Source organism: Taurulus bubalis (genome assembly GCF_910589615.1).
Source record: "Taurulus bubalis genome assembly, chromosome: 6".
NCBI classification, from domain to species: domain Eukaryota; kingdom Metazoa; phylum Chordata; class Actinopteri; order Perciformes; family Cottidae; genus Taurulus; species Taurulus bubalis.
This window is the reverse complement of record NC_136594.1, coordinates 26,445,096-26,471,933: the sequence shown is the minus strand read 5'-3', so window position 1 is coordinate 26,471,933 and position 26,838 is coordinate 26,445,096. Positions and strand designations below refer to the sequence as shown.

The window sequence follows — 26,838 nt, the reverse complement described above, 5'->3', positions numbered from 1 at the left end:
CCCAGGGCCCACAGTAACAACATGCTCCTGGCCTCCGTCGTGGTGGTGTGGGAATGGATGAACGAGCACGGTCGCTGGCGGCCCTACAGCCCCGCGGTCTCGCACCAGATAGAGGCGGCCATCCGGAGCAGCGACCCCCGCGGAGGGAGCGTGGTCCTCGGCCAGGTGGACAGCCGGCTCTCGCCGTACCTCATCGATCTTCAGTCCATGCACCAGTTCCGACAGGACACGGGTAAGACAGCGGAGGCTGCTGGGAGCGATGGGGGCTGTTTATTGAGTGTTCAGGGTGCAACTAGTACCGGGTTGCGAGGCACTACGTGGGACCTCCATGCACACCGTGCTTCTTTCAGGGTTCATACACGTTTTGACCAATGGATTTCCATGACTTTAAACCAAATTTCCATGAGCAAACATTTTGTAAAATCTCGGTGTAAACATGAAAAAGTGAGGAAAATGTAATATTTAAACTAACTATGAGAATTACAAAGCGTACAGTAAGTAACCATGGTTTCTTACGGTCATGGAAAATCTGGAAAAGTCATGGAATTTTAAAATGGTCATTTCCAGGCCTGGAAAAGTCCTATAAAAAATAAAATCCCAAAAGTTTTGGAAAAGTCATGTAAATGTGTTATATTCATGTGTCTTTCTTTTGAAAGCATATTCATTATTTCAAACTCAGCGTAAATGAACGTCATGAACACATGAATATAATACATTTACATGACTTTTACAAAACTTTTGGGATTTCATTTTTTCAAGGACTTTTCCAGGCCTGTAAATAACCATTTTTATATTCCATGACTGTTCCAGGTTTTCCATGACCGTAAGAACTCTGTGCTTCTTCTACGAATTAGGTTATTATCCATCCAGAGCTTATCATTATATTCAGAGTATAGAGTTAAACAGTAATCCTGCCAAACCCTGTTCTTTGGCATCCTTGTGCTGTCTGCTACCGTCGAGGTTTCTCGGCTTGTGATCAACCTGCATGCCTCGGGGTCATCGATGACCTAAAAACACACCACCGCGTAAATACTTCCGCTGTGTGGCTCCTTTCAACGCGAAGGCTAATCCGCTCCTCGTGGACCCCTCATACAGGAAATGAGATGCAGCCAAGGCGACCCTGCTGTGGACAACTCTCATTTCTAAAGGCACAACTTTGTTGTCAAAGAGTAGCACTCGGTTTAGGATATTAAGACAGGTCTCTAAAACGGCTAAAAAAGAAAAAAAGTGTATCAGCATGTTTTTTTACGACAGTCAGTACTTATATTAACAAAGCCCAGTTATAACCAGAACACATTGCTGTGCTGTTTGATTGTTAGAGATGTGGGGGCCCCACTTTTATGCTCACCTTTGGAGCCCATCGTTGAGCCTTCATGTAACATTAGAGTGGAAGTCCCCGCATTAGACTCGTGCAGATGTGTTCCGGAGGAGAAGAGTTCTGGGTGAGGGTTTCTCCTCCGTACTCACAGACACTAGCAGCATGGCGGTTGGATAGTTTTCTCCAGGCAGGACAAAGTGCATCCAGGTCAGCGGGATTCTAACCTACGGTGTCTTGTAATACGTTCCTCATGTGCAGAAGAGGTCACTTGAAAATGGCATCTGTGATCACGAGCTTCGTTGCATGCAGGGCCATGCTGGTGTGGCTGGATGAGAAAACAGTAGCACAACATCAGGTGGGGGCCGCACGATTCTAGCCAGAAGGGTGATGATAATCCCTTTGATTATTTTTTATCACAGGCATTATTTGATTGCCCTTTCGCATAGAGACAGTTGATAAATCGTTGCATTTCCGCTGGACAAGTAATAGACAGTTTATTACTCTTCCACTCTGGACTGCAGTTGCAACCTTCAGGAAGGCTTTTCATAGGCTGCTGCTGGCATCACCGCTCCCCAGAAACAGAGAGAGTGTGTGTGTGTGTGTGTGTGTGTGTGTGTGTATTTGGTGGCTGTGTTGGGTTCAAATTCAACAATATGATGATGGTGTGGAGCAGCTGCGAAAGACCATCGCACCACTGGGTTAGCTGCATTCTTTAGCTCTTATCCACACACACACACACACACACACACACACACACACACACACACACACACACACACACACACACACACACACACACACAGCAGCTGCACACTCCTGACACGAAGAAACAGAGAGACCTTGATTCCGTGGAAAGAATGGAATATTTCAAGGCCCGATGAGCAGAGAGTTCACTTGAGTTGTTCTCCCTGTGTACCTCCCTCTCTTCTCCCCTTCTCTCCTTCTCTCCCTCCCTGGGGTCTGTCACCCTCTCCCATTTCCTCTCCTCTCCTGTACAAGTGTTTAGTTTCGTCAATAGACAAAAGTCCCAAGGGCCTTTTAGGTTTTGGCCTGGACATGGGAGAGATAGAAAGATTGGAGTGTGTGTTTGTGCGGTGGGGGGATGGACACAGAGTGGGAGTGTTGGTTGCAGAAGGAGTGAGATAATTGTGGGGAGTCTCTTTCTCTCTCTCTCTCTCTCTTTCTCTCTCTCTCCCTCCCTCCCCCTCTCTCCTTCTTTCACTCCTTCACCATTGTTCGGATTTTGTCGAACAGATGTGAGTTCTCCATCGTGGCTCTGCGACACAGAAGCAGAGCCGACCGCAGAAGGGGGGGAGGTGGGGGGGGAGGGAGTGTTTTTACAAGTTCAGTGAAGGGAGATGGAGGGTAGAAGAGAGCAATCAGCGGTGGGCTCTGATGACCTTTTCTACTCCTGTTGCAGGTTCGCTGAACTCTGATCCTTATCCCGTCTGTTATTCTGCAGAGCTCTCTCGCTCTCTCTCTCTCTCGCTCTCTCTCTCTCTCGCTCTCTCTCTCTCTCGCTCTCTCTCTCTCTCTGAAGAGGTGCACAGTACAAAACGAGCAATGACAGAGCGATGACACTTCTCAAGTATAATCTGGCTCATCACATGAAATATCCCGTGTCCTTTTATGCACCTGATACAAATGCTTTCAGCCTCTCGTGTTGGAGGAGGATGTGTTGCCGTGTCTGAGCTCGTGTCAGAGGTTCAGTAGTGAGGGGTCACACGGCTGCAGAGGTCATGTCATATCAGAGCTCATCTTCTCGGGATGTTTCGTAAAGGTCCTCACCCTCTGCATTAGTCCATGTTACACAAGCATGAGATCGCTCTATAGTCGGCGCAACACCACGTTGGATACAGCAAACACGTGTCACGGTGAAACGTGTAATATCATAATCATATCAAATAGCAACAACAAATAAAGTCAGAGAACAGCACAACCAAGCAGAACACCACACACGTACTTTTTGTGAAATCTTCACCTTGGCTTAACTGTGATCTGAGGGATCCACCGATACCAGTAGCGTTTCTCGAGTCCCACACTGCTCGGGAAGCGGTTCTCGTAAAACTACTCCAATACAAGCGCGCCCGATACCACAGCAACGACCTCTTGCCAGCTGATGCCCCGGTTCCCGAGTCCGGCAGCCACCAGAGAGAGTAAGCGGCCATGGTGGTGGTGTGTGCGTCACTTTGTCAGTAAGTTACTCATCACTGTGGCGCCGAGGCCAAACTGTCAGGGATGACTCCGCTAGTGTTTGTGAGGATGAGTATCACGTTATCAGTAACGTTGCAGCTGTGAACGTAGCAGTGTGTATATGTGCGGACACTTTATTAGTCAGTGAATAAATGCTACAACTCCTCAAGTTCCCGCCTCGTGCTCGTCAGCAGGCTGATGAGTACGGTGAAGCGGGTTAGCCCCCAAATTAACAACCGCTCCGGCCCAGGCACACTTAAGGTGGACTGACCTTTAAGGTGGACTGACTTTTCTCCTTTTGGGGACAAGCTGCTCCTCTGCGTTTAAAACACATATTTCTTATAATGGTTAAAACGGTGATTAATAATGTCGACACTGCAATGAACTATGCTCTGTTTTTATCAGGAAAACACACAGTTCATATTAAGCATATTAAAAACAGTTCATATTAGCTGTTTATATAACTCCTACATATAAAATATAGGCGTTTGTACATTAGTTTATCATTAAGCAGGAATTGGAAGGGGGCTTCACTTGAGAAATGATGCTCGACACCGTGAGTCGCTCTGTCGTATTTCATGGCACTTTCAAAAGCGGCCTTGTCATCGTTTTCTTTGAGGCATCGTTTTCACTGCTTCTTCAGCCTGTTGCTCCTCTCGTTCCAGCTGCTCCTGCTGAAGGAGACACATTCCCAGACCCCCACAATGCCCTGGGGTGTCAGGGTCATTGTGGAGGAGGGGAGAGGGGACATGTTGTCTGGGGCGATCCCCAGAGATGCAAGGGGGGGGGGGGGGGGGGTCTTGTTGACAAGAACAGGGACATTAACATTGACGACATTAACATGCACACGACCAACCAGGTGAGTGGGAGGAGTCGGGTCACGACAGGAAAACCACCTGTGTCGGTCTGCGGGTAGCTCCCACTAGGTTTATGACGGCCATGATGAGAGCCGTGGGACTGAACATCTATTAATGCAGCATTCAATCCAAATTCTGCCAGTTTTACACGATTGAATGTAGTCATATAGCAGATTCACAGAGTATATTTAAACTGGAGAAGGACGTGTAGTACATGTAGCGGTGTGAACCCCGCGTCTCTGTACCTTGATCATGGAACGTGTTTCTCGTTTACATGGTGCCGTGATGCCTTCTGATCTATCTGACGACTTGTATGACTCCAAAGAGACAATGAGATCCTTTGGATGTTTTATCAGTTCGGCAACAATTACCTGCACCTGTGAACGCCGTAGAGAAATGGTGTTACTTTAGTTATCACATGTATAACACTATTTGAATTTACATAAATGATTGAGAGACTTTTGGATGCAGTTTGACTAACGGTTAGGGTCTCTCTCTTCTTCTTTTGTTGCGACGCCTGCGCTTCATGTGCCCACCTGATCTGTCTCTTTTTTTACGCCCGTCACCCTCCTCTCTGCTTCTCTCCCTCGCACTCTGTGAAGCTGAAAATTGACTCTGAACCCAGAACTCTGGGGATCGGACTCTTTCAAGGTGAGACAAAGTAGAGACAAAGACGGAGCGAGAGCTGAAGGGAGGAGGCGGCACGGCAAAGTCAGAGAGGAGAGAGAGGGGGGTGAAAGTTAAAAAGAGAAGATGTAGAGAGAATGAGACAGCTAAAACAAATGTAGATGAAGGAAGGAGCTGAGGTCAGGAGGAAGATTAAAGTGACTGAGAACCAGATGAAAGTGAAAGGAGAGAAGGACGTGCTGTTGCATTGTTAAAAAAAGCAGTAACCTACTTTTCCATGAAGCGGTAACTAAAATATGAGTTGTTATTATCTTTCACGTCATGAATGGAACTCACTCTATTTCATGATTGGAAGAAGTAATTTAGCTTCAAGCTAGCAGACTGGACTCTGACACATACATCACAGGAAAGAAACCAGAGGAGGGAAGAGGAAGAGGTGGAGGAGGTGTTGTGAAACTCTGCGTGTCAGGTTACTGTTACTTTGTGTGTGTGTGTGTGTGTGTGTGTGTGTGTGTGTGTGTGTGTGTGTGTGTGTGTTTAGGGGTCATCACTCACGGACTGCTCTGCAACACACAGTGAGTGGACACACATGAGAGCGTGTGAAGACTTGAGCACATATTCATGTGTATTGCTGTGTCATCCAGCCCACTGCTTATGGACAACAACACATTGCCTCACAGTCCCTTTAACCACTGAAACCACACCGTGCACATTCTTACATTTGGGGAACACACACACACACACACACACACACACACACAGTGGCTGATGACTCTCATGTGATGGGGTTTAGAGGAGAGGCGAAGAGATGAGACGGAACAAAAGAAAGACAGAAGTAGTGCCAGAGAATGTGTGAGTCTAGAGAGGGATATAGATACAGATAGATAGACAGACAGACCACTGCTTATTTGATTTAAAATCATTCTTTAATATAAATAATGTTATTAAAATAAAATGTCGTAAATTTCACAACCTTATTAAAATGAAATGATGAAAACTTTTTTTCTTTTTACTTTTGTGGATATACAAACACCTGAACAGCTGTTTCATCCAAGCATAGCTTTTATTTTTTCTACTGCCACTACATAGAACGGATGCAGCTCTGATCTGTTGCTCCAACCAACAGAACATTATGCGTTTATGTTTCTGAGATAGGACTGGGGATTCACCGGGCTGGAGTCAGACCAGGAGGAGGAGGAGATGTCTTGAACTCATCAGTATATACGTAGATGTATCCATAGGAATGTTAGGAAGAGGAGGGAACAAGAGATGGAGGGTGAGAAATCCAGATAAGTAAATCACAAGTGGGAATCAAGGAAGGACAGAGGGTGGTGAAGTGGTGAAAACAACTAAACCAGAGAAAGTGAAGTCTGAAAGAAGTTCCTGGAAAAGAAGAACATGCTGGAAGATCTTGGTGACTCCAGATCAGCTTGACCCTCTCTGGTTCCCTCTCCATGTTCTCCTCTCACGCTTCCTAGGCAAGTTTATTTATTTCAACAACAAGGCGATTCAAAGTGCTTCTCATAAAACCATCAAAAGCATCAAAACACAATGCAGAAGAAAACAAGATTACAAAAACAATTAAGAACAGTAGAGAAATTCTCTCGAACTGGACCTCGCTGAATTTTAGCTGAATACCCCTGTGATCGAGGATCTGATATTGGATCAGATTTAGGCTGGGTGGCCGAGTTAGCGGCCACAATGCTGCATGTTCTGTGGTGGACACGTCTGCGATGGAAAGAGTGAGACTTGCTGGTGCTTTGTAGGCACATTCGGTCCTTCCAAATAGTTGTGTTCAAAACACCTGCGCGAATGGCATCCCTGCACCACTTGTGTGACTAGAATGGGACAGATGAAGAGGAAGAGGAAGAGGAAGTGCTGGATCTTCTCACGGAGTCACTGATGCTGAGGTTTTCATGAGTGAGAGGAGCACAAACACCCTCCTGCATAAAGCATGACCCGACCCGAGCATGTGCTCGCCTGCTGGTCAGTCTGCTGGTCACTCTACAGTCGTGTGTGTGTGCGTGTGTGTGTGAGAGTGCGTGTGTGCGTGTGTGCATGTGTGCGTTTGCAGGGAGGGGTCGGTGGTAGAGAGAACAATGAGGACCAGATGGCCGGTCTCTTTCTCCACCTGCCTCAGGCCTCTTTGTCCTCTCTCGCTCTCTCATACATTTCACTAAATTTAATGACTCTCGCTGGTGCTCTTTAATTATTCACACACACACACACACACGCGCGCACACACGCACACACACACACACACACACACACACATAGCCCATATATTTACTTTTGCTTTTCGCTCTTCACACACAGCAACAGATTTGTTCACCTTCTGCAGTTCATTTTGCTCGATTGTTCGTGTTCTCGGATCGTGTTAAATGACCTTCCGACCTTTCCGTTTTCTTTTTACAACCCCGCGTTCACATACAAACACACAGCCTGACCGGGGCATCAATACGGCGTGGCCACATCCAGACGCACTGATCCGACTCTGACAGACCAAACATTTAGAAAGGGTGTGGTGCTCTTGAACATGCGTCTGCTGTGCTGCTGTTTGCAATATGTGGACAGTATTTGTGCAGCCTCTCAGCTGTAACTGTCAGAGCCACTAACACACGCCTTTCACTAGCTGCAGAGTCCTAGTGACTTTGTAGACGCGGGGCGCGCCTAGGGCTGTCGGGACGAACCGGTTCTGCCGTAACTGCGGTTATGTACAGTCATAACTTTAATAACCACGAGGACCGAAGAAGCTACGATAACTAAGGAGTCCTGATTCCTGTAGAGTTGTAAGAACGAGTCTCACGGGACACGTCTGTGCATGCACTCAAACCTTCTTTCCAATGCATGTGTGTGTGTGTGTGAGTGTGTGTGTGTGTGTGTGTGTGTGTGTGTGTGTGTGAGAGGTGCCACTCACTTGAAGCTTTGAGATGATGTGCCGTACACAATCTTAGGTAATGCACTGATGGGGGTCAAGCTAGGGAACACTGATGAGCAGCGAGCATTTTATATGTATCCAACATATTTAACGCGTGCCTTCAATGGTCAGTGTCACTTAGGACGTTGCTCCGCTTTCTCCGCTTTCTCCACTGCTGAGCTTCTGTCTCCAACAGAGAGGTTTCACACTGGAGAGACCTTCAGGCCATCATCTCTCTGGGGTCCAACCCAGCAAGTAAGAGCCTGAACTGTCACCTTGCATTACTATGCCTGTTTCTTGTAGAATTACTGACATTAACAACCAGCTAACTTTTGGAGCAGGACTAATAATTTAGCTTAATAAGCTAACTAGCTTGGAGCCAGCTAGTAGCCCCTCCCCAATAGCACTGCCTACAGCAGCGGTTCTCAGACCTCTTTCTGTCACGCCCCACGTTGGAGGAAGAAAAATGTTGATGCCCCACCGCAAAAAAAAGAGCCTATTGTGGCTGCACTTAACCTGTTTTGAACTGAATATCTTGTTTTAAGATAATAACAATAACATTCAACCTGCGAAAACAAAACAGACTGAGTGTAGATATATGTGAGCCATCACGTTGTCTCAGTATTAGTGGCTGCAGTGAGCTGCTTTCCTCGACAAATATGTTTGTAGATGTTTATACGGCCGCTCTCAATTCAAGCTCAATGTTGAGCTTAGATCTGTTTTCTGTTTTGAGAGACGCACCATCAGAAAAGACGACCTCACGGAGATTGGCTTTTGGCAAAATGCCAAGAATCGGCGAGTCCCACAAGCGTGACCTGTTAACGGCGTAACGTAAACATTTCCACGAAAGTATTTTTATTAATGACGTGTTTTATGTCCATGTACTTCTCAAGTTCCCATGTAGCTCATGGGGATGGGTGGTCGTCCTGAAACCACAAGGTAGCCGGTTCCATCCCTGGTCTCCCCGTAGTTTGCATGTCGTAGTGTCCTTGAGCAAGACCCTGAAGCCCCAGTTGCTTCCCAGGCGATTAATTACTAAGGATGGGTCAAATGCAGAGAAAAATGTCCCCACTGTGTGATTAATAAAGGACTTTAAAAAAACATATACGGGCGGCCCCATACGTCAGTCACAAAGGTGTTTGGGGCAGTGAGGATGTTTGACGCTCAAGTCCCTTTCTCATCACGGCTTCCATTAGTCCTGTTGTTATACACTTAATGGTTGAGGTAATGAAGGAGCCCGTGTGCTTCTGTCCCGTTTTTCAGCTGTTCCCAGAGGAGCAGTTCTCTGAAGATGAAACTATGTGAAAGATGCAGTGGCATTAACATGAATTAGGCAAGCTTTTGAGTACTAATACTTACTTAAAATCTCAAACCATTTCATCCTTTATTTTCCCTGTTTCACTCATGACAATGTGTTATATCAGGCAAACTGACAGCAGCGCAGCTCGTCCTCAGTCTGCTGTTGGTCTGGCTGTGAATGGACGCCCGCTCTGCAGTTTGAGATATCATGTGGTAATCAGCAGGTCAAGTGTGAGTCATTCATCAGAGAGAGAGGGTCTGCTGCTCTCACTAACTCTCATTTTGTCTCACTTACCCTTTCATAACTGTCTGTCTCCTGTGTAGCATGTACTCTGTCCTCTCAACAGATCTATTGGTGTCTTCTGTGAGGGAACTGTATTCATAAACTAGTAGATATTCGCTCTGTCTCTCCTTCTCCCTTCATTCAACCCCGTCCTTTTGATGTCTTTGTGCTGATGTCACTCTGCCAATTTCAACTCTTTGTACTCTTCTCTCTCTCACTCACTCACTCACTCACTCACTCACTCACAAACACACACACACACACACACACACACACACACACACGCACATATATATGTCTTCCTTGTCCTGGCATGAACTAAATAGCCTGTTACCCCTGGAGACGTAGGTGGTTTCTGGTTGGTCGGTTTCGGGACCCTCCTCCCACCCTCTCCCCGATGCTTTTTTCATGTCGTTTTTTTTAAAACTGTTTTGCATGTTACTGAACAGCACAACCAAACTAATCTCCCTATTTAGAAACATACAAGGCAACAGCACCACCTTTGTTCTCAAGGTCCACACTTTGAATATGAATATCAGTTACTTTTCCTAAAATGTATCACTTTGAATTCTACATGACCCACAAAACGAAGAGAAAGCCGACAGAAGGTTTTTCTGTGCGTTCCTTTGCTTTTTAAATCAGAACCTGAAATCCGTGCATTGCCTGTTCTCCTCTGTATTGTTGGTCTCGGCCTCCAGCACTCCAAGCTGTTGGCTGTTTTACTGCCGGCATAGAGCGGCTGCCGCAGAGCGTGTCGTACATCACAGCATTGACCCGTCTGGTCCGCTGCCGCCCAACAGGAGATCGAGAGATAATCCTGAGATCACATGACAATAGTTACTGGGGTGGAAACGCTGTTTCCAAATCTCACTGTATTTACTGTCATATCACACCAGAATACAACACTGCAAAATGTGTCGAATGGAAACACAACTTGCGTTGTGATGCTGTCAGTTGCTTGTTTGTCCAGATCTCCTCGCGTATTCAGGATGGAGCTCTTAACCCCTAATGATAATAAGTGTTGCCTTTGCAGGGTTCTTACGGTCATGGAAAACCTGGAAAAGTTATGGAATTTTAAAATGGTCATTTCCAGGCCTGGAAAAGTCCTAAAAGGTTCCCAAAGGTTTTGGAAAAGTCATGGAAATGTTCATGACGTTCATTTACGCTGAGTTTGAAATAATTAATATGCTTTTAAAAGAAAGACACTCAAAATATAAGCAGGCATCTATATAAATGTTTATTCTTTTAAGCAAACTATTGTCTCATTAATTTGTGTCATGTAAGGTTTACTGTATGCTTTGGAATTCTCATTGTTAGTTTAAATGCTACATTTTCTCACTTTTTTCATGTATACACATAAATATGCCAATTACCTATCACAAATATTTATTAAATTCTTCCTCACTTAATATATTTCAGGAACCATCCGTCCGGTGCGGAGGAGTTTTTACGACCCAGCCTCGGCCCCGGGTCAGGGCTGGCAGTGGGAGTGGGAGAACGATGCGGGGACGTGGACGGCCTACGACATGGAGGTGGCCATCGCCGTCGAGAACGCCCACAACCGGCAGCAGCCCTGCCTCGACCTGACGCCCCTCGGCTTCTGCTACCTCATTGATTTTCAGACCATGACACAGGTGTGTTTGAAATCTTCACATGGACATCAATGACGAAGTCAAGTTGACACTCCTTCCGTACCGTTTCTTCTTTGAATACACAAGTGATATTTAGCTTTCAAGAGGCAGCCCACGTGTGCTGTGATGAGCCCATAATACGGTCTGAAGGGTACCTTGTAGTCTTCAACCTGGACCCTATTTCCTCATGTTTTTATGTGTCACTGACTCATGGGAACACCGTTTTTATAATTGGTCCAGTATTTTAAGAAGCTGCAAGGCCAGCAGTACGTCCACTAAAAGGGCTTGTTGTTGCTGCTGACAGGCTCAGATAGATATTATAAGAGTCTGACAACATTCTGGAGAGGACCCCACAGAGAAACACAATCTTTCTCTCTCCCTTTTACTTGATCCCGTCTGTTTGTTATCGTGCCCAAGTCTCGCTCAAGCAGAAGTCTGGTGGTGAACCGTGAATATGGGGCGGACCAGGTCTCTGTGGTCGGACCAGTCTCCTGAGCTCCACGGCCTTTCAGCAGCTGCTCCAGCCTCCTCTTCTCTCTCTCTTCAGTGTGTAGGAACTCTTCATCCGTACACTCTGGCTCTAATTAATACGGGCGACCATCACATTCAAAGACCTCGTCCACATTGTGGAAACCATCTGAATATTCAGCCTCTAAGGTGACACTGAGCTGCGCTCTCTGGACTCCAGCACAACAAGCTGCCTGACCGGCGGTCACGTTTCCACCTGAGGGAGACTCTTTTCATAATGTTGCCAGACACTTCTAATAACGATCAGAGCCTGTCAGTAGAAAGGAACAGGATGTTAGAGTGGCCGAAAATTCATGGTGCCAAATAGCCCCAACAGGATTACATTGCAGCTCCTTTAGCAGTCTGCCAGCTGCCGCCCTCTGGTTCAGTACTGGACCAATTTCGGGAAAATTGTTGTCCCTATTAGCTAGTTAAACACAAAAACATAACAAAATCAGATCAATGTACCCTTTTAACTCGTATTCAATACGGTTCTAAAGCGAATGTTTTGTGTCCTGCTGCAGGTGAACAGACAGAGCCAGAGGTGTCGGAGGCTCCAGAGACGTGCTGACATGTCCTACCCTCTAGTGTCCGGTCCCCTTCCAATACCCAAAGGAGGCGATGTCGGAGGAGGTGGAGGCCTAACAGGAGCCCTGCTTGGTGTTGGGGTGTCAGGGGTCAGCATGGGGATTGGAAGCTCTGTCTCCCCCAATGGGGGCGTACCAACTACTGGACTGGGCCAGCCTTGTTCCTGCCAGCAGTGCATGCTGGTCTTTAGTGTGAAGTCCAATACAGGAGGAGCAGGGATACAGGCTCTAGGTAGACGCTCACTAACCGTGCAGCGGCCCAAGAACTCAGTGCTGGTCTCCTCTAAACCTCTGAGTCCCTCTAAGTCCGCCACTCTGGGGCGAGGACAGCAGAACTCCAACTCCAACTCCAACTACTATCAGACGCTGCCGCACGGTCTCGCCATCTCCAGGAACACCGCCTCCCCGAGAAGGAACGCCCAGCTCTTTGCCCAGTCTCTGGCCGCTCTCACCGCGGGCACCTCCTCCCTGGGTATCTCCCTGTCTTCCAATCGGCCGCCTCCGCCGTCCCTCCCGCCTCCTCAGCCGCCATCATCCAAACCGAACCCCATCCCTCCGTCCATTCCCGCCAAGCACTCCTCGTCTTCAGCCGGCGACTCGGTGCCAACCGGCACGTTGGTTTCCCCCGCCAACAGCGTGACCACGCCCCCCTCTCCCGTGCCATCTCCGTCGCCAATGGTGATGAAGCCGCAGCGCACGCCGTCGTCCGCGGCGACAGCGTGCCATGCCCCGTTGCCACAGAGATCAAGCTTAGCCGGGCTGAGCAGACCGGCGTTACAGAGGATAGCGATGGCTCAGTCCAGAGCGCTCATAGCGTCAGGGTGAGTAAATCAAACAGACACACAACACCAGTAGCTTCATTCAAGTTTTTATATGGTTCTGTAGCTTCCCAGTGGTCGTTCCTAGACCCTCTAAAACTGCTCAGTGTGTTCCCTGCAGTACCTACCTGTTTGTAGAGGCGATGTCCTGCTGTTCGGATCATGCGTCCCACACGAGAAAACAAACAAACAAAAGGCCATTAACTTGTGTTCTGTAAAGTAAAGTTACTGCTTTTGTCAGTGGAGTCTTGTGTCCTTGAAGAGAGTGATGTCACGGCTTCAGCTCCCTTTCGCAAAGGGCAGATCACAACACGACGCGAATAACAGCATACTGGATTGAGTATTATTATAGTTTTTTGGTGAGACATTTTTAATGACATTTTCAGGAACATGAGGTGTAGCATGCACAACTTGGGACGCTGAATTTTAACATTAATTTGCACCTCATATTACCATCATGGCAACTTCCAAAAAGAGTCTCCCATAGGATATTTCCCTATACCCTGCAGTCCCACAAACATATTTTGAGTCTGCACAGACATGCAGTGAGAAATGCATGTCCAGACACACAAAAGCACGCTAGATACATACTCATGGATACAAGCCATGTCACTTCCATCTGAAGGCGCGGTGCTTGTCAGGGTTGTCATGAGTCACGTTGTTATTCCACTGCCTGTGAGAGGAGCGATTTAAGAGGTGTGACTCCTCGCATTCTCACTCAGTCCTGTTGGAAACGTCTGCTTGTGTTTGTTGTACTTTGGGGTTTCTTCACCTGTTCAGCGTTGACATCGTGATCATTCTCATGAAGGAGACGGAATAACAGGCAAGACGGTGAAGAAGAATTTAAAATACTGAGACAAATGAGATTCAGAAGCCTGCTGTCCTGTGTCTTGTGTAAGGTGATCGTAGCATTTGAAACTATTTGAAACAACAAAGTTCTATGGAGACCATTATGGGGATGAAGAAAATAATTGTTCTATTCCCTGAGAAAAAGTCATTGACGTTGATCAATCCCCATCACACCACCGAGGTGCCGGAAGTAATGTCATTATGGTCACAATGGAAGGTCCTGAAAGATACATATACATGTTGTTTTCACATTATTTTATTATTGGTATGCATGGTTCTTTATCCTCATTTTAAACCAGATGTACAAAGAGTTTCTGAGCTTGGAGACGGTCCTGAAAGATACAGATGCGTCTTTCCTCTCAATTCTTTAATTAAGACAATATTCCAGTACATTTTCTGTCTTAATCTGAATTTGACCTCTAACCTCTTTAATTTTAATTGTACCTGTCGGTACAATGACCTTAACGGTTCTGTACTGTGACAGAACAAAATATGTATATTCATGAGAATTTAAATAATCTTGATAAGAAAAGGAAGCTAAATGGAAATTTGACCTTTAAACTATTTACTTGGAGTGTGTGTGTGTGTGTGTGTGTGTGTGTGTGTGTGTGTGTGTGTGTGTGTGTGTGTGTGTGTGTGTGTGTGTGAGACCTCAGGAGTCAGGTGAACACAGACAGTGGGGTGTGTGGGGCAGAGGGTGATTGAGGTGTATGAAATGATCACAAGCTTGACGTGTGCAAAGTAACACAACAAGCTGCCAGCCTTACCTGCTCTCCTCCCACACGGCCATCAAGTCGTCCCCTAATCAATAATATAGGCACAATCAATTACTAAAAATGTTTTTCCTTGTATTTTTATTTTCAATTCCAAACCTCTTTTCTCCTTGTAAAATAAAGCATGACTTGTGCTTTACATGAACTTCAACATTACAAAACACTTCCTAAAATAACTGCATGCTAACACGCTAAACTAGATGGTGAGCATGGTGAATATGCTTCCATGTTGCCATGCTAGCGTCTGGGTGGAGCTCAGCAGTGCTGGCATGACTGCAGACGCTCAGTCTTTAGGATACGTCCAGCGCTGCTGCCTCGCCGCCTTGCTTCTGTTTCCCCTTCACTGGCGCACCGAGGGGGTGCTCCTTTACCCAAAAGAAACTTCCAGTCACAACTTAGCTCTTCTGCAAACGGATTCTTCAGCTGGGGGAAAAAGAAAAAGTCACTTCCCATAATGCCACAGGACAGTGATTAAAGCTGAGAAAAGCCAGAGACCAAAACACGGGACTCTGGGTAAAGATCTGTGTCAAACTGAAAGCAAGGTCAGATGGTTTTGAGATGTAGATTTGGTGCTACCCACACACACACACACACACACACACACACACACACACACCTGTTCCCTCAACCGCGTCGTTGTTGCCTGCCCCCTTCTCTCGTTTCCTGGCTCCTCTCCTCCCTCCTCTCCCGTCGCGTCTCAGCGGTCCGGGCCCCTCACAGCCTCATTGTTGGTCTCCACAGTAACCTTTGTTGGATTAGACAAGCCTGGGCTGCATTAGCAGCACAATGCTCTCTTTGCCTCCGCTGCTTCTCCTCCCCCTCTCTATGTTCTCTTCCTACCATTTCCTAACTTTTCCTCTCGTTTGCTTCTCTTCTTCTTCTTCTTCTTCTTCTTTATTTTCACGAGTTGTCCCCTGTTTTCTCTGTCTGCTTCCTGTTTTAAACACGTCTCTCCCGGCTAGTGATGAGGCCTCAACACAAGCCTCGGAGCATTTGTCAGAGAAGGTGGAGTCATTCGGGGTGGATGTGGGATGGAATACCTCATCAGGAAGATGCCAGGGCTGCCAGCATATTCCTAATGGCAATATTTGTCAGGTGGGGGTGTAGACATACCAGACCAGTCAGCATTGTTTCTACCCCCAGACAATCACAGCAGAGGGGAGGGGTGTGTGTGTGTGTGTGTGTGTGTGTGTGTGTGTGTGTGTGTGTGTGTGTGTGTGTGTGTGTGTGTGTGTGTGTGTGTGTGTGTGTGTGTGTGTGTGTGTGGAGACAGTCCCAGACTCAGACAGCGCCCAAGACAGAGGCCTATGGGAATGGAGTGTGGGGGGCAAAACAAAGAAACGCGTCAGCAAACTGTCAAAGATTGATCACACAGGGGTGCAAGGAATCAGGCCAACACCAGAGAGGGGGAGTGTGTGACACACACACACACACACACACACACACACACACACACACACACCGATGCCAGGCTGTGAAGGCATTTAACAAATGCACACGTTGTCCTTCTTGCTCTCACACACAGTAAATATTGACAATCCTAACGGGAGATCCAGTGAAGAATGTGTGCCCTCTCTTCCTCTCCAGTGGGTTATGGGAAGGAGACAAAGCGAATGAATGGGTGGGCTGGGGGGCTGTTTATCAGGGAGGGGGCCGCGAGACGGCAAAATAAACGAGCGAGAAAGAGAGCGCCCCATAAAGCGTGACTGTGTTGGGATCTGGGGGTTTAGAGGCCCGCAGTGGGAGCTGTAACATTCAAGGGGGATATGCAGAATGAAACCTCGGACGCAACTGATGTCCTTGAGTGAGGAAGAGGAATGAAGTGTAGAAGGTGAAGGCGTGCAGGCATGAAGCAGTCGCTCCAGAGCTCCTGCCTGCTGCCTCTGCTTTGTGAGGCATGAAGCTGTTAAGTAATAACTCCACGGGATCTTTGTCTCCTCATGGCGTGGTAGTTTAGTGGCTTCTTTGAGTCTGTTTCTATGGCTTTGTTGGACAGCAGATGTGAAAGTGACAGTAAAAACAATATATATTGAGAAGATGATTGAGACAAGATTGTTTATGACGTAAAAGTAGCATCACTCTGTGTCACCGCTGCAGCATCACCAGTGGTTTTGTAGTCCTAACACCTTTAACTGGAGAAGATCACATCACCAGTTAAACTGTCTTCAATATCATACCAATAATTACAACATATTAATTTTATAGTTTTGATTCAGGGCCTTTAGTTTCTGGATCCTTCAAAATGAGATGTTTTATTCTACCTGTCGCAATAATACCTTTATAAACTACTTATTATTTAATATATGTACATGACCTGAATATTCTTAAGAATTCAAAGTTCTTTGTATTCCATATAAGTATGGGATCAGACTGAGAGCAGACAGACAGCTCAGGCAGCGTCCGCATCGTGAGTTTACGTCCAGCATCGTGTTTCTTCCCCTCAATATCTTCTGGAAAAGACCTCAGGTCAGGTCTAATGGTTCAATCACATTCCTAAACATCCGGATCTGTCGTACAATGTTTTTGAACGTTACATATGTCGGGTTTATTCAACAAATGCGTGTCCTTCCCTGGTAATTGTTAAGATCAACTCATTTCAAACGTAGCATGATGCTAGGAAGCGTCACACACGTCGACCACTTTCTGTCACATCAGCGTATTTTTCACTTTCATTTGTTTCCTTGAAACATCCTTAGCAAGTGTGTGTGTGTGTGTGTGTCCATAAGAATGCATGTGGCTGTGTGGGTGCATCTTGATGAGTGTGTGACAATATGTGTGTGAGAATGTGTGGGAGTGTGTTATTGTCTGGCGTCTAAATCAGTCCAGCTGATGTCCATCTGGGCCTGGTAGAATAGAGGAGCAGGGGGGGGAGGGAGTGTGTGAGACAAAGCAGAGGGAGTGTGTGATCTCGTGGGAAGCAGGCGGAGGGGAGGAGGGCGGGACTGAGGTTGAAGGGGGTCAAGAGACTGGAGTCCCATTCAGGGCCTCCTCCCATCCCCCAGGCAGGGGAGGGATCTTCCTTCTTCTGCTTCTTCTTCTTCTCTGATTTCTTTGGGTAAAGTTTCACGGAGGACCCCGTACATTTGTAGATAATGAAACTCTTTTGAATACTTGTGAAGTAGGTGTCGATGGTTTCTGAAGTGTTTTCCCTGGACAGACACTCTGACACTTTACGACAGTAAAGTGATTTAAATGGCTCTATGACCACGTTTCTACAACTTCTTCAGCTTCCACTTGCTGGTAGCGGTGCATGCAACAGAATGTTTAAATCAGCGATGGCTTCGTTGAAAGGAGCACTGTGGGATTCAGCGGCATCTAGTGGTGGAGTTGCAAGTTACAACCATCTGAATGTCCCGTCCCTCACAACATGTCAGAGGACTAGGCCTTCAGGTCACGTAAAGGTGAGAAAGGCCCTCTGGATGGAGAGAGGCCAATCAGGCCTGATCCAATTCAAAAGATCTCGTTACCACAGAGATATGACAGTGTAACCTACAGATATAGTGAAATAATATAATAGGATTTAGAAATGTATTATTGTTTACATCCTGTTTCTATAACTCAAAATAATGCAAATTCACACATTCAGTCACAACTTTTGATATTGACTATTATTATGTAGTTATTACTCTTCACGTGTGTTGGTTCAGAGAGGTGTGTGATCATCCAGTGGGCAAAACATGAACGGTGCTCTCTGTAGCCAGTGTTCAGTTTGTCTGTTCTGGGCTTAGTTTCATTCCTATTAATATTATATTCCATTTGTGCCAATCGATGTTTAGTAGCTGTGTGTATAAATATATATTTATATATATATATATATATGTAGGTAGATATGTTTGTATATACAAACATCGTATGTATGTGTGTGTATACATATATACTGTGTGTGTGTGTTGTATGTGTGTCATCAGTGGGGCAGCTGGGAAGTGTGTTAATGAGCTACATGCAGTTTATCCAGGATCAGACTCCTCTCTCTCTCTCTCTCTCTCTCTCTCTCTCTCCCCCACCTCATACTATAAAACCTTCCCTGCTAACACAGCAGTCTATTAAATATTAATAGAGCCGGCGACTGGCAGCAGGTGGTTAGTGTGTGTGACCACTGTCATCGTCACTCATTGACTCGAGGTGTTTCCCATCCGTCATCAGCAGATAGCCGGGTTAGAACAGAGGAGTCTGTAAGTCTTGTGTTGTCATAAATAATCCATGACCGATTTAAACTGCTCTGACTGCCGACGACAGCAGAGCGCTCGTATTCAGAGCGAGGCTCAGATTAATCTGATCAGCGTAGACGGAAATTTGATGTGATTAAGATGTGATGGTAGCCACATTCAGACAACTTGGTTGTTGGATGGCAGGCTGCTGGCGGGGTGGTGGTCTGGTTCAACTAGAGCTTCTCCTGCTCATTGGGGTTGAAGTCTTTGTTGTGAGATGGTCAGACGCACCGCCGGCCTCTTCAATGGCAGAGGGAAAGTCGAGCCACGGAACAACTTCCCTGTCCGCTGCAGCCCGCACCAGTTCCACGATGAACCAAAAATAGTTTAAAACTTCGCAACACGTTGGCTCCTGTGCCGTCGGCCCTTGGGGGCCGGCTCGAGGGTCCCCGAGGTCGGCTTGGAAAGGCCCCCGGACTTAGTGCTTCTTTCTGTGACCTTCTACACTTCATTCCCCCATTATTGGGGGAGTTTTTCCTGATCCGATGTGAGGTACCGGGACAGGGATGTCATGTGTACAGATTGTAAAGCCCTCCGAGGCTTTTGTGATGTTGGCCTGTATAAAATAAACTGAATTGAATTGAATTGAATTCCTCTTCCTCACTCAAGGACATCAGTTATGTCCAAGGTTTCATTCTTTCTCCCCGATGCTGGTGAAACACTCCTTCCATCATCCACAGTCGTGCAGACTTCCACACACACACAAACGCACACACACACACACATCCCAGTGAGTCATTCCCTCGCCTGTCGTCATGTGTCACTGAGAGGGGTTAAGAGAAAGCAGCTTAGCGCACTGACAGAGAGCCTGTTAAAGCTAAACCAACAACAGGAAACAACAGATCATCAACACACTCCGTCCCGCTGCTCACGCCGCTCCGCCCGTACGAGTGCTCCAGCTTCAATGGCGGGGAAGTGGTTGTTTCCATGGCAATGAGTTGGACTAATAGAGGACTGTGGTGTTTTTACAAATGTTCCTATACCATTCTTTCTGATACCAATTCTGATAACTCAACGTGCATATCGGCCAATACCAAGTATCAATACCATATCACTCCCATGGAAACACGCAATTCCAATAATTAGGGAATGAAAGATTGTATTTTTATTGATAAAAACATTCTATTAGGACAGTGCTACTAACGGCTAACGTTAACTAGCTCTTCTCCAGCTGATTTCGGGACAGATTGAGCATCATGAGGAGAATGGAGTTCAGATCAGGTAGCGGGTGTTGTTGTTCCTGTGTCGCCTCTATGAGCTGACATATGATGACGTGACATCAGACCCGGGTCCAGCATGGAGGCATTTCTTCTTCATGGAAGTTTCTCAGTGGCGCATGAAGAGTGCTTAGTACAAGTATCTTGCAGTAGCGCTTCCTTCCTGTAAAATTCTATCAACACTGTCGATGTGTCCGTCACGCAGAGATGACGATGATGGGCTTTGTGACGAGGCAGGTAATCCCCAGCAAGCAGCTGCATGACGTCCCTCTCTTTGTGGATTAGCTCTCATAAACACGCAGTGACTGTCAGGAGCAGCACCCTGAGAAACAAGAGGACCCATTCAGTCTGGATTCAGGATACTCATTTATGAGCGGATTTCATTGGCTGCTTTTTCTTTCTACACAGTTGTAACCTCTTAGCGTAAAAATGACGGTCATCGGTTTTTCAAAGTAAGTGCAGGTTCTCATGTGTGACGCCGTCACTGGAGGAAATGCTCAGTACAGAACCGTGTGTGTCTTCTCTTGCAGTGTGCCCACGGTCCCAGTGAAGAACCTCAATGGATCCAGTCCTGTCCACCCTGCGCTGGCCGGTGAGTCCTTCTCTCTCGCCAGCCATGGGCCGCTGCTGGTGACGGCAGAGAGCACTGTCTGTTTTTTCTTCTCTACTAACCACACTCATTTTTCAGGGATCACAGGTATCCTGATGAGCGCCGCCGCTCTGCCCGTGTGTCTGACCAGACCTCCAAAACTCGTGCTGCACCCTCCGCCTGTCAGCAAGAGCGACGTCAAGCCCGTGCCAGGCTTTGGCCAGTGCTGCAAGAAGACCACCAAGAAGCAGGCTCGCAAGGGTAGAGACAAAAAACAACAGCTCATTTATACCTCAACAAATGCTTTTGGTTTGATGGTTTCTGCCTTTTAAAGTGTCTCTATTTTAAAATGTTCCCTCTCCCTCCCGTCTGCAGGTAAAACTCCAGAGGAGGTGGTGAAGAAGTACCTGCAGAAAGTAAAAAGTCCACCAGAAGAGGTATGAACAGTATTTATACGTATTTCTTATCATAGGGCAAACTCCCATGAGGCATAATCCAGAATGAAGGCATCTCCTCTTCTTTCCCAGGACTGTACCATCTGTATGGAGCCACTGGGGGGTCCGTCTGGATACAAGGGTCCGGGGGTGGGGCCTATGTCTCGGGCAGAGTCAGTTGGGCGACTAGCAACGTGTGGACACCAGTACCATTTCCAGTGTCTGGTGGCCATGTATAACAATGGCAACAAGGACGGCAGGTGGGTCAGAGACAGAGACCGCCGCTCTTCATTGTGTCTCCGCTGCCTTGAGCTCAACACGTTTCTCCCCTCTTCGCAGTCTTCAGTGTCCCACCTGTAAAACCATCTACGGCGTGAAGACAGGCAACCAACCGGCAGGGAAGATGGAGTACCACGTCATCCCCCACTCTCTACCGGGGCACCCCGACTGCAAAAGCATACGCATCATCTACAACATACCGCCAGGCCTTCAGGTACTCGACTCCTACGCGTACACGGAGGTCTCTTTACTGTTGAGAATACCACATGGGTCGTGCACACAGCATACTTCGTTGGGATGTTGTGGATGAGGCCTTATTCTGACGTATGTCATGGAGGCGGTTTACGTGAAATGGAGAATGTAGCCATGAATATTAAAAAAACTGTCCCTTTCAAGCAGACACCAAGCAGTCTACTTCAGTGTGTTGCGCATTAGAACGGCTATTTTTGTGTCTCCATTTACAAAAGTCGCGGGTAGCATCTGGGACCTGGTACTTTGCAGGGTTCTTACGGTCATGGGAAACCTGGAAAAGTCATGGAATTTCCAGGCCTGGAAAAGTCCTTTAAAAAAATAGAATCCCTAAAGTTTTGGAAAAGTTTGTTATATTCATGTCGTTCATTTACGCTGAGTTTGAAATAATGAATATGCTTTTAAAAGAAAGACGCTCAAAATATAAGCAGGCATACATACAGGCATCTATATAAATGTTTATTCTTTTAATCAAACTATTGTCTCATTCATTTGTGTCATTTAAAGTTTACTGTATGCTTTGGAATTCTCATTGTTTGTTTAAATACTACATTTCTCACTTTTTCATGTATACACCGAGATTTAACTAAATGTTGGGTCAAATTTGGTTAAAAGTCATGGAAATCCACTGGTCAAAATGTGTATGAACCCTGACTTTGGCTAAACTTGGGCTCTGTTGAGGTTCCAAGCTAATGCGCTAACACTAAAAGGTGGAGCTCACACCGTGCAGTCACTATCTGCAGTGACAGAGCAACATAGAAAATGAAGTGGAGTCTTCATCTTCACGAGCCATGAAAACTGTGCTTGGTTTTGTAGTCACTAGTGTTAGTGTACTAATATCAAGCCTCTCCTTCCAGGGACCGGAGCATCCGAACCCAGGGAAGCCCTTCACAGCCCGAGGCTTCCCCCGACACTGCTACCTCCCGGACAGCGAGAGAGGTCACAAGGTAAACACAGTCCACCGTCCTGTCACGGACAGCCATCAGCCGGAGTAGACCCATCGTTAGTTCAGACACTTTCTAACGGTGTGACCTTCCCCTGCCTGTTGTCAGGTCCTGAGGCTGCTCCTGGTAGCGTGGGACCGCAGGTTGATCTTCTCGGTCGGGACCTCGAGCACTACTGGAGAGTCTGACACCGTCATCTGGAACGAGGTACACACACAATAACATTGACGGACTGTACTTTGGGATAAATTTGTCGTCACCGACTCAAAAGAAATATGTCTTCCCCTCTCTTCAAGGTCCACCACAAGACAGAGTTTGGCTCCAACCTGACGGGTCACGGCTTCCCCGACCCCGGACACCTGGACAACGTCCTGGAAGAGCTCCGAGCTCAGGGCATCACAGAGGAGGACGGACTGATGGAGAAGTGAAAGGACAAGCGGAGGAGGAGAGAACATACAAATAACAGAAACAGGAGGAGGAGAGGACGTCCTGGACTGGAACACACACTCTCTCTGCCAGCACTTAACAGGGGTGCAGGGGACGCTTCGGCTTACAGAACACATCGATTTAGTTTTGCAGGGGGGACCACTTCTCAAGACGTGGTCACTGCTGGGTTCGCCTGGCAGTGGGAGGGAGTGTGAGGAAGCAGCAGCACATATATAGATATATAGATATATATGGCACTCATGGTTTTAGCTGCTAGACAGCGAGGTACTAAATGTGAGGGTGAATCGGTACTAATATTCAGGACAAAAACAAGTTAACTTTACTGAGGGAAAGAGGAACCAGGATAAGGATGCCAGACGTCAGAGCAGTTCAATGAAAACTGGGGGAGAAAGGACAAAGAGAGACAGGCGGAGGAGCGGCGGGGGAGGGGACAAGAGGAGGGGTCGGAGCAGGAAGAGATAAAGACGGCGTACGTAGCGTAGGATAGGAGTAGAGTCAAACTAACCTGTGTGGTACTGTACAGGTGTGTGTAGTAACAACACAATGGAACCATGAATGATGGAGGGAGAGATTGAGGGACTGCTTGCTTTGTTCACCCCCCCTTCCCTCTGCTGGTTTGAGGCGGTGGCTCCCCCCTGTGGTGGTACTGATGAACTACACCCCCGAGTTATCCACCTGTGTTACTTTGTTTTATCATTGTTACAATAGTCTTCATTTAATGTCATTCCAATTTCATTTTTTTTATGACCTGGGCTATGTATGTTTATGATGGTGTATGAAATGACAAAAGACCAAACTGAGGCCTGGTCATTTGGGCCTACATGGAGTCTTACTTTTGAGCCACTGTGGTACAAGTTAACCGTAAATACACAGGTACCGGTATTTACTTCTATATCTTTATTTTTGGTCCTTTCGGTGATTCACGTGGTCCAGGGGATGTAAATGCTGTGGCAGCCCGGTGAGGATGGGTATTGAGACCTGAGGACGACCAGCATTCCTCTGGTGTGGACCGGGCGGGTCTCAGGGCCACAAAGAACCCTCAGATTGGGCAGAGGGTTGGAGGAGGATGGAGAGGACAAGAGTTGGTACTGAAGCAGAGCTCGTCTTGACAGACACAGTTTATATTTACATGAATGTAAACCTGACACTTGGATGTTAGTAATGAGACATACAGCTCCCAGTAGAGAAACACTATTAAACAGGCCTCTATTAAAGGTCCTGTACAGTCCCCTCATTTGGAGGACTTTATTCCTCATTTTGACTTGGAATGTCCCCAAAACGCATCATCACAAGTGGACCTGCTTGGCTTTGCATCACTCAAAAACTGCTGAAATCCACCCAATAAAACCAGTTATTGTAGATTCGCCACATCTGGACAGGATTCTCACTCGCTAAAACGGACACATCAGCATCTGGAAGGGCTAAGTTACATTCAGGATCATATTAACGCTCAATGATAGTTCATGGCATCATTTTGCAGCTGCACCAAAGGCGCTTGGGAGAAACGCCTAGTTGTAAAGGATACACCACGTGAGACGGGTGGAAGCTGGAGTCAGTAGCAGCGTCGGTGTCTCGACAACAGCGAGAACAACTCGACCCCTCTTTCCTCTACGAGCCTCCTGATGCCGCACTGCCCAGTCTTTGAGTTGGGTCTGTAGATGACCCCTTATTACAGTGTTACAAGACCTGTGTGTGTGTGTGTGTGTGTGTGTGTGTGAGAGAGTGTGAGAGACACAGAGACTGTGTACTGTGTATACTACCAACATGCTCCCAGTTAAGGGTATTATTTCGGTACGCCATGGTGAATCACGTCATCTTTTAGCTCTGATGATGATTGATGATGGTACTCTATCTTCTTTATTATTGTATGTTTTGTTTTTACATATATATATATATATATATATATATATATATATATATATATATGTGTGTGAAATGTAGCTACATCTTTGTTTTATATAGCATTTATCTTTACACTATCATAGAGTAAACTGCCTTTTTTATTTTCTATGTTGATGTATTAATTATGCCCCTTTTCATTTGTTCAGATTGGTTTACAAAGACAGAATTGTTAAGTATTGTGTCTTTTTTTTTTCCTCATTGTGTACAGAAAGTTAAGCTGATTTGTGTCATCTTTTCTCTGTAAAAGGAGTTTGACAGTAGACTTTTATTTGAGTGTCAAGTGTAACGAATTTTAAAAGCAAGTCCAACCCCATACAGGCTTGCTCTCCTGTGAGGTTCAGAGTACTTGTATGTTCTACACACCACGGGTCCTGCTGCTGTTCTGGCCTCAACATCTGTGACCCTGGAAGGTTCCTCAGCAGACGCGTCCGTCCCTCTTTCAGCAGCAGAACGGCTGCCGTGCAGGTGGCAGGATGAACATGATTATTGTAAACATTGTTGAGTAATAAAATCACAAATCATTGCAGTTTTCTTGCCCCGTTGGTCCGAAACACTGCACACAGACTTGGGGAAAACACTGATGTTTTCTGATCAGTATGCCACTTGGTTGCTGATTTTAATTTGTGAATGATTTGGTAATTGTGGGGTTACAAGTTATACATTATTAATTTGTACGTCAGAGCATATTGATTGAAATGTTTTGATCAGGTGTGCAGTGTCTGAGGCCATGAGAGCAATGTAGCAAACAGCTAGGGACTAGTACCTCACTATTTCAGTTCCCCATCACCAGTTATCGTCCCTACTGAAGGCAATAGCGCCCCCTAACGTCTGTGGGCGAGAGCTTCTGTGACATTGTCTCCTTGTTTACGTGGTTGGGTGGGAAAAAGTGTTCGCCGGTGCTGGCATGGAGAGAGAGCATCAGCAGCAGCAAAGTGTGTACATAGTGCAAAGTAATTGCTGTACGGAAGATTAATACAAGAACAAAATAAAGAAAAACATTAAACGTACTTTTTGTGTTTGTTCTGATTATTAGTCATAGAAAGAGTTGCATGAAGTGAAATAATTTTTACTATAAAGGAAAACAACACGTACCCTTTCTGTCTATTTCTACTGTAATTCTGCGGCAGCCACATGTGACCCTTCGATAGCTCAGTTGGTAGAGCGGAGGACTGTAGAGGCTAAATTCAGAGATCCTTAGGTCGCTGGTTCAAATCCGGCTCGAAGGAGGAATTTTTCTTCACATTAAGTTGAACGATTATCCGATTCTGCTATTGCAACTTACTCACAGGATGTTCACAGCTCGTGTCTGTGGCTCTTCTCAAAGGCGTTGAGCTTTTCCATCTTTTGCCAGAACAGCCAACATGGAGGATTCTCCTCTATCCTAAACTACACTGCGACCTCCGCTGACGTCAAAGCAGAGATCCGGAGGTTTATTTATGACGTAATGACGTGATGGTGTTGCATTCTGCATTCTGCATTCTGTATTCTGCATTCTGCATTCTGTATTCTGCATTCTGCATTCTTTATTCTGTATTCTTCTTCTTCTTCTTCTTCTTCGTCTTCTTCTTCTGTGCGCAGGTAGCATTCCAGCTCTGACCCTACGTCCTTGAGGTTGTTGGGAGACATTTCCTGTTCTTGCAGCATGGAACCGTTTTAACCTTAGTGTAATTCAGTGATTCTCAACTGGTGCTATGGGCAATAAATAAATAAATAAATATTGAAATTGTTTTTTTGTTTTTCGTTTTCATCCTGCGGTTTTATTTTGAAGGGACTTTTTTTATGCAGTGGAGTGTCGTTTTTTTGCCGGCCCTGGTTTCAACTTGTTTTGCACTTGTCCCTCCATGTTTTCAGCAGCGTGTGCCAGGTTGGGTCAAACCATCCTGATATGGGGAGACTCTGGGTTTTTAGGA

At 46.4% G+C, this 26,838-nt stretch overlaps 1 protein-coding gene across 1 annotated transcript; it reads left to right on the top strand.

Annotated features, from left to right (window-relative positions):
* Positions 1 to 9: 9 nt before the first annotated feature.
* LOC306738383 (E3 ubiquitin-protein ligase DTX4-like) lies at positions 10 to 23,347 on the top strand. The gene is made up of 11 exons (XM_079220228.1): positions 10 to 232; positions 10,914 to 11,128; positions 12,157 to 13,040; positions 20,615 to 20,676; positions 20,773 to 20,934; positions 21,049 to 21,110; positions 21,201 to 21,367; positions 21,447 to 21,600; positions 22,493 to 22,582; positions 22,688 to 22,786; positions 22,876 to 23,347. The coding sequence occupies exons 1-11, from the start codon at positions 22 to 24 to the stop codon at positions 23,005 to 23,007; spliced, it is 2,238 nt and encodes a 745-aa protein (XP_079076354.1). The 5' UTR covers positions 10 to 21; the 3' UTR covers positions 23,008 to 23,347.
* Positions 23,348 to 26,838: the final 3,491 nt, after the last annotated feature.

What these genes read in the sequence shown, in the direction of transcription:
- LOC306738383 (XM_079220228.1), top strand. Translation starts at nt 22, where the DNA reads ATGCTCCTGGCCTCCGTCGTGGTGGTGTGGGAATGGATGAACGAGCAC. An exon ending in AGAGCGCTCATAGCGTCAGG is followed by an intron (nt 13,041 to 20,614) that starts GTGAGTAAATCA and finishes CTTCTCTTGCAG; the next exon opens with TGTGCCCACGGTCCCAGTGA. An exon ending in ACAGCGAGAGAGGTCACAAG is followed by an intron (nt 22,583 to 22,687) that starts GTAAACACAGTC and finishes GCCTGTTGTCAG; the next exon opens with GTCCTGAGGCTGCTCCTGGT.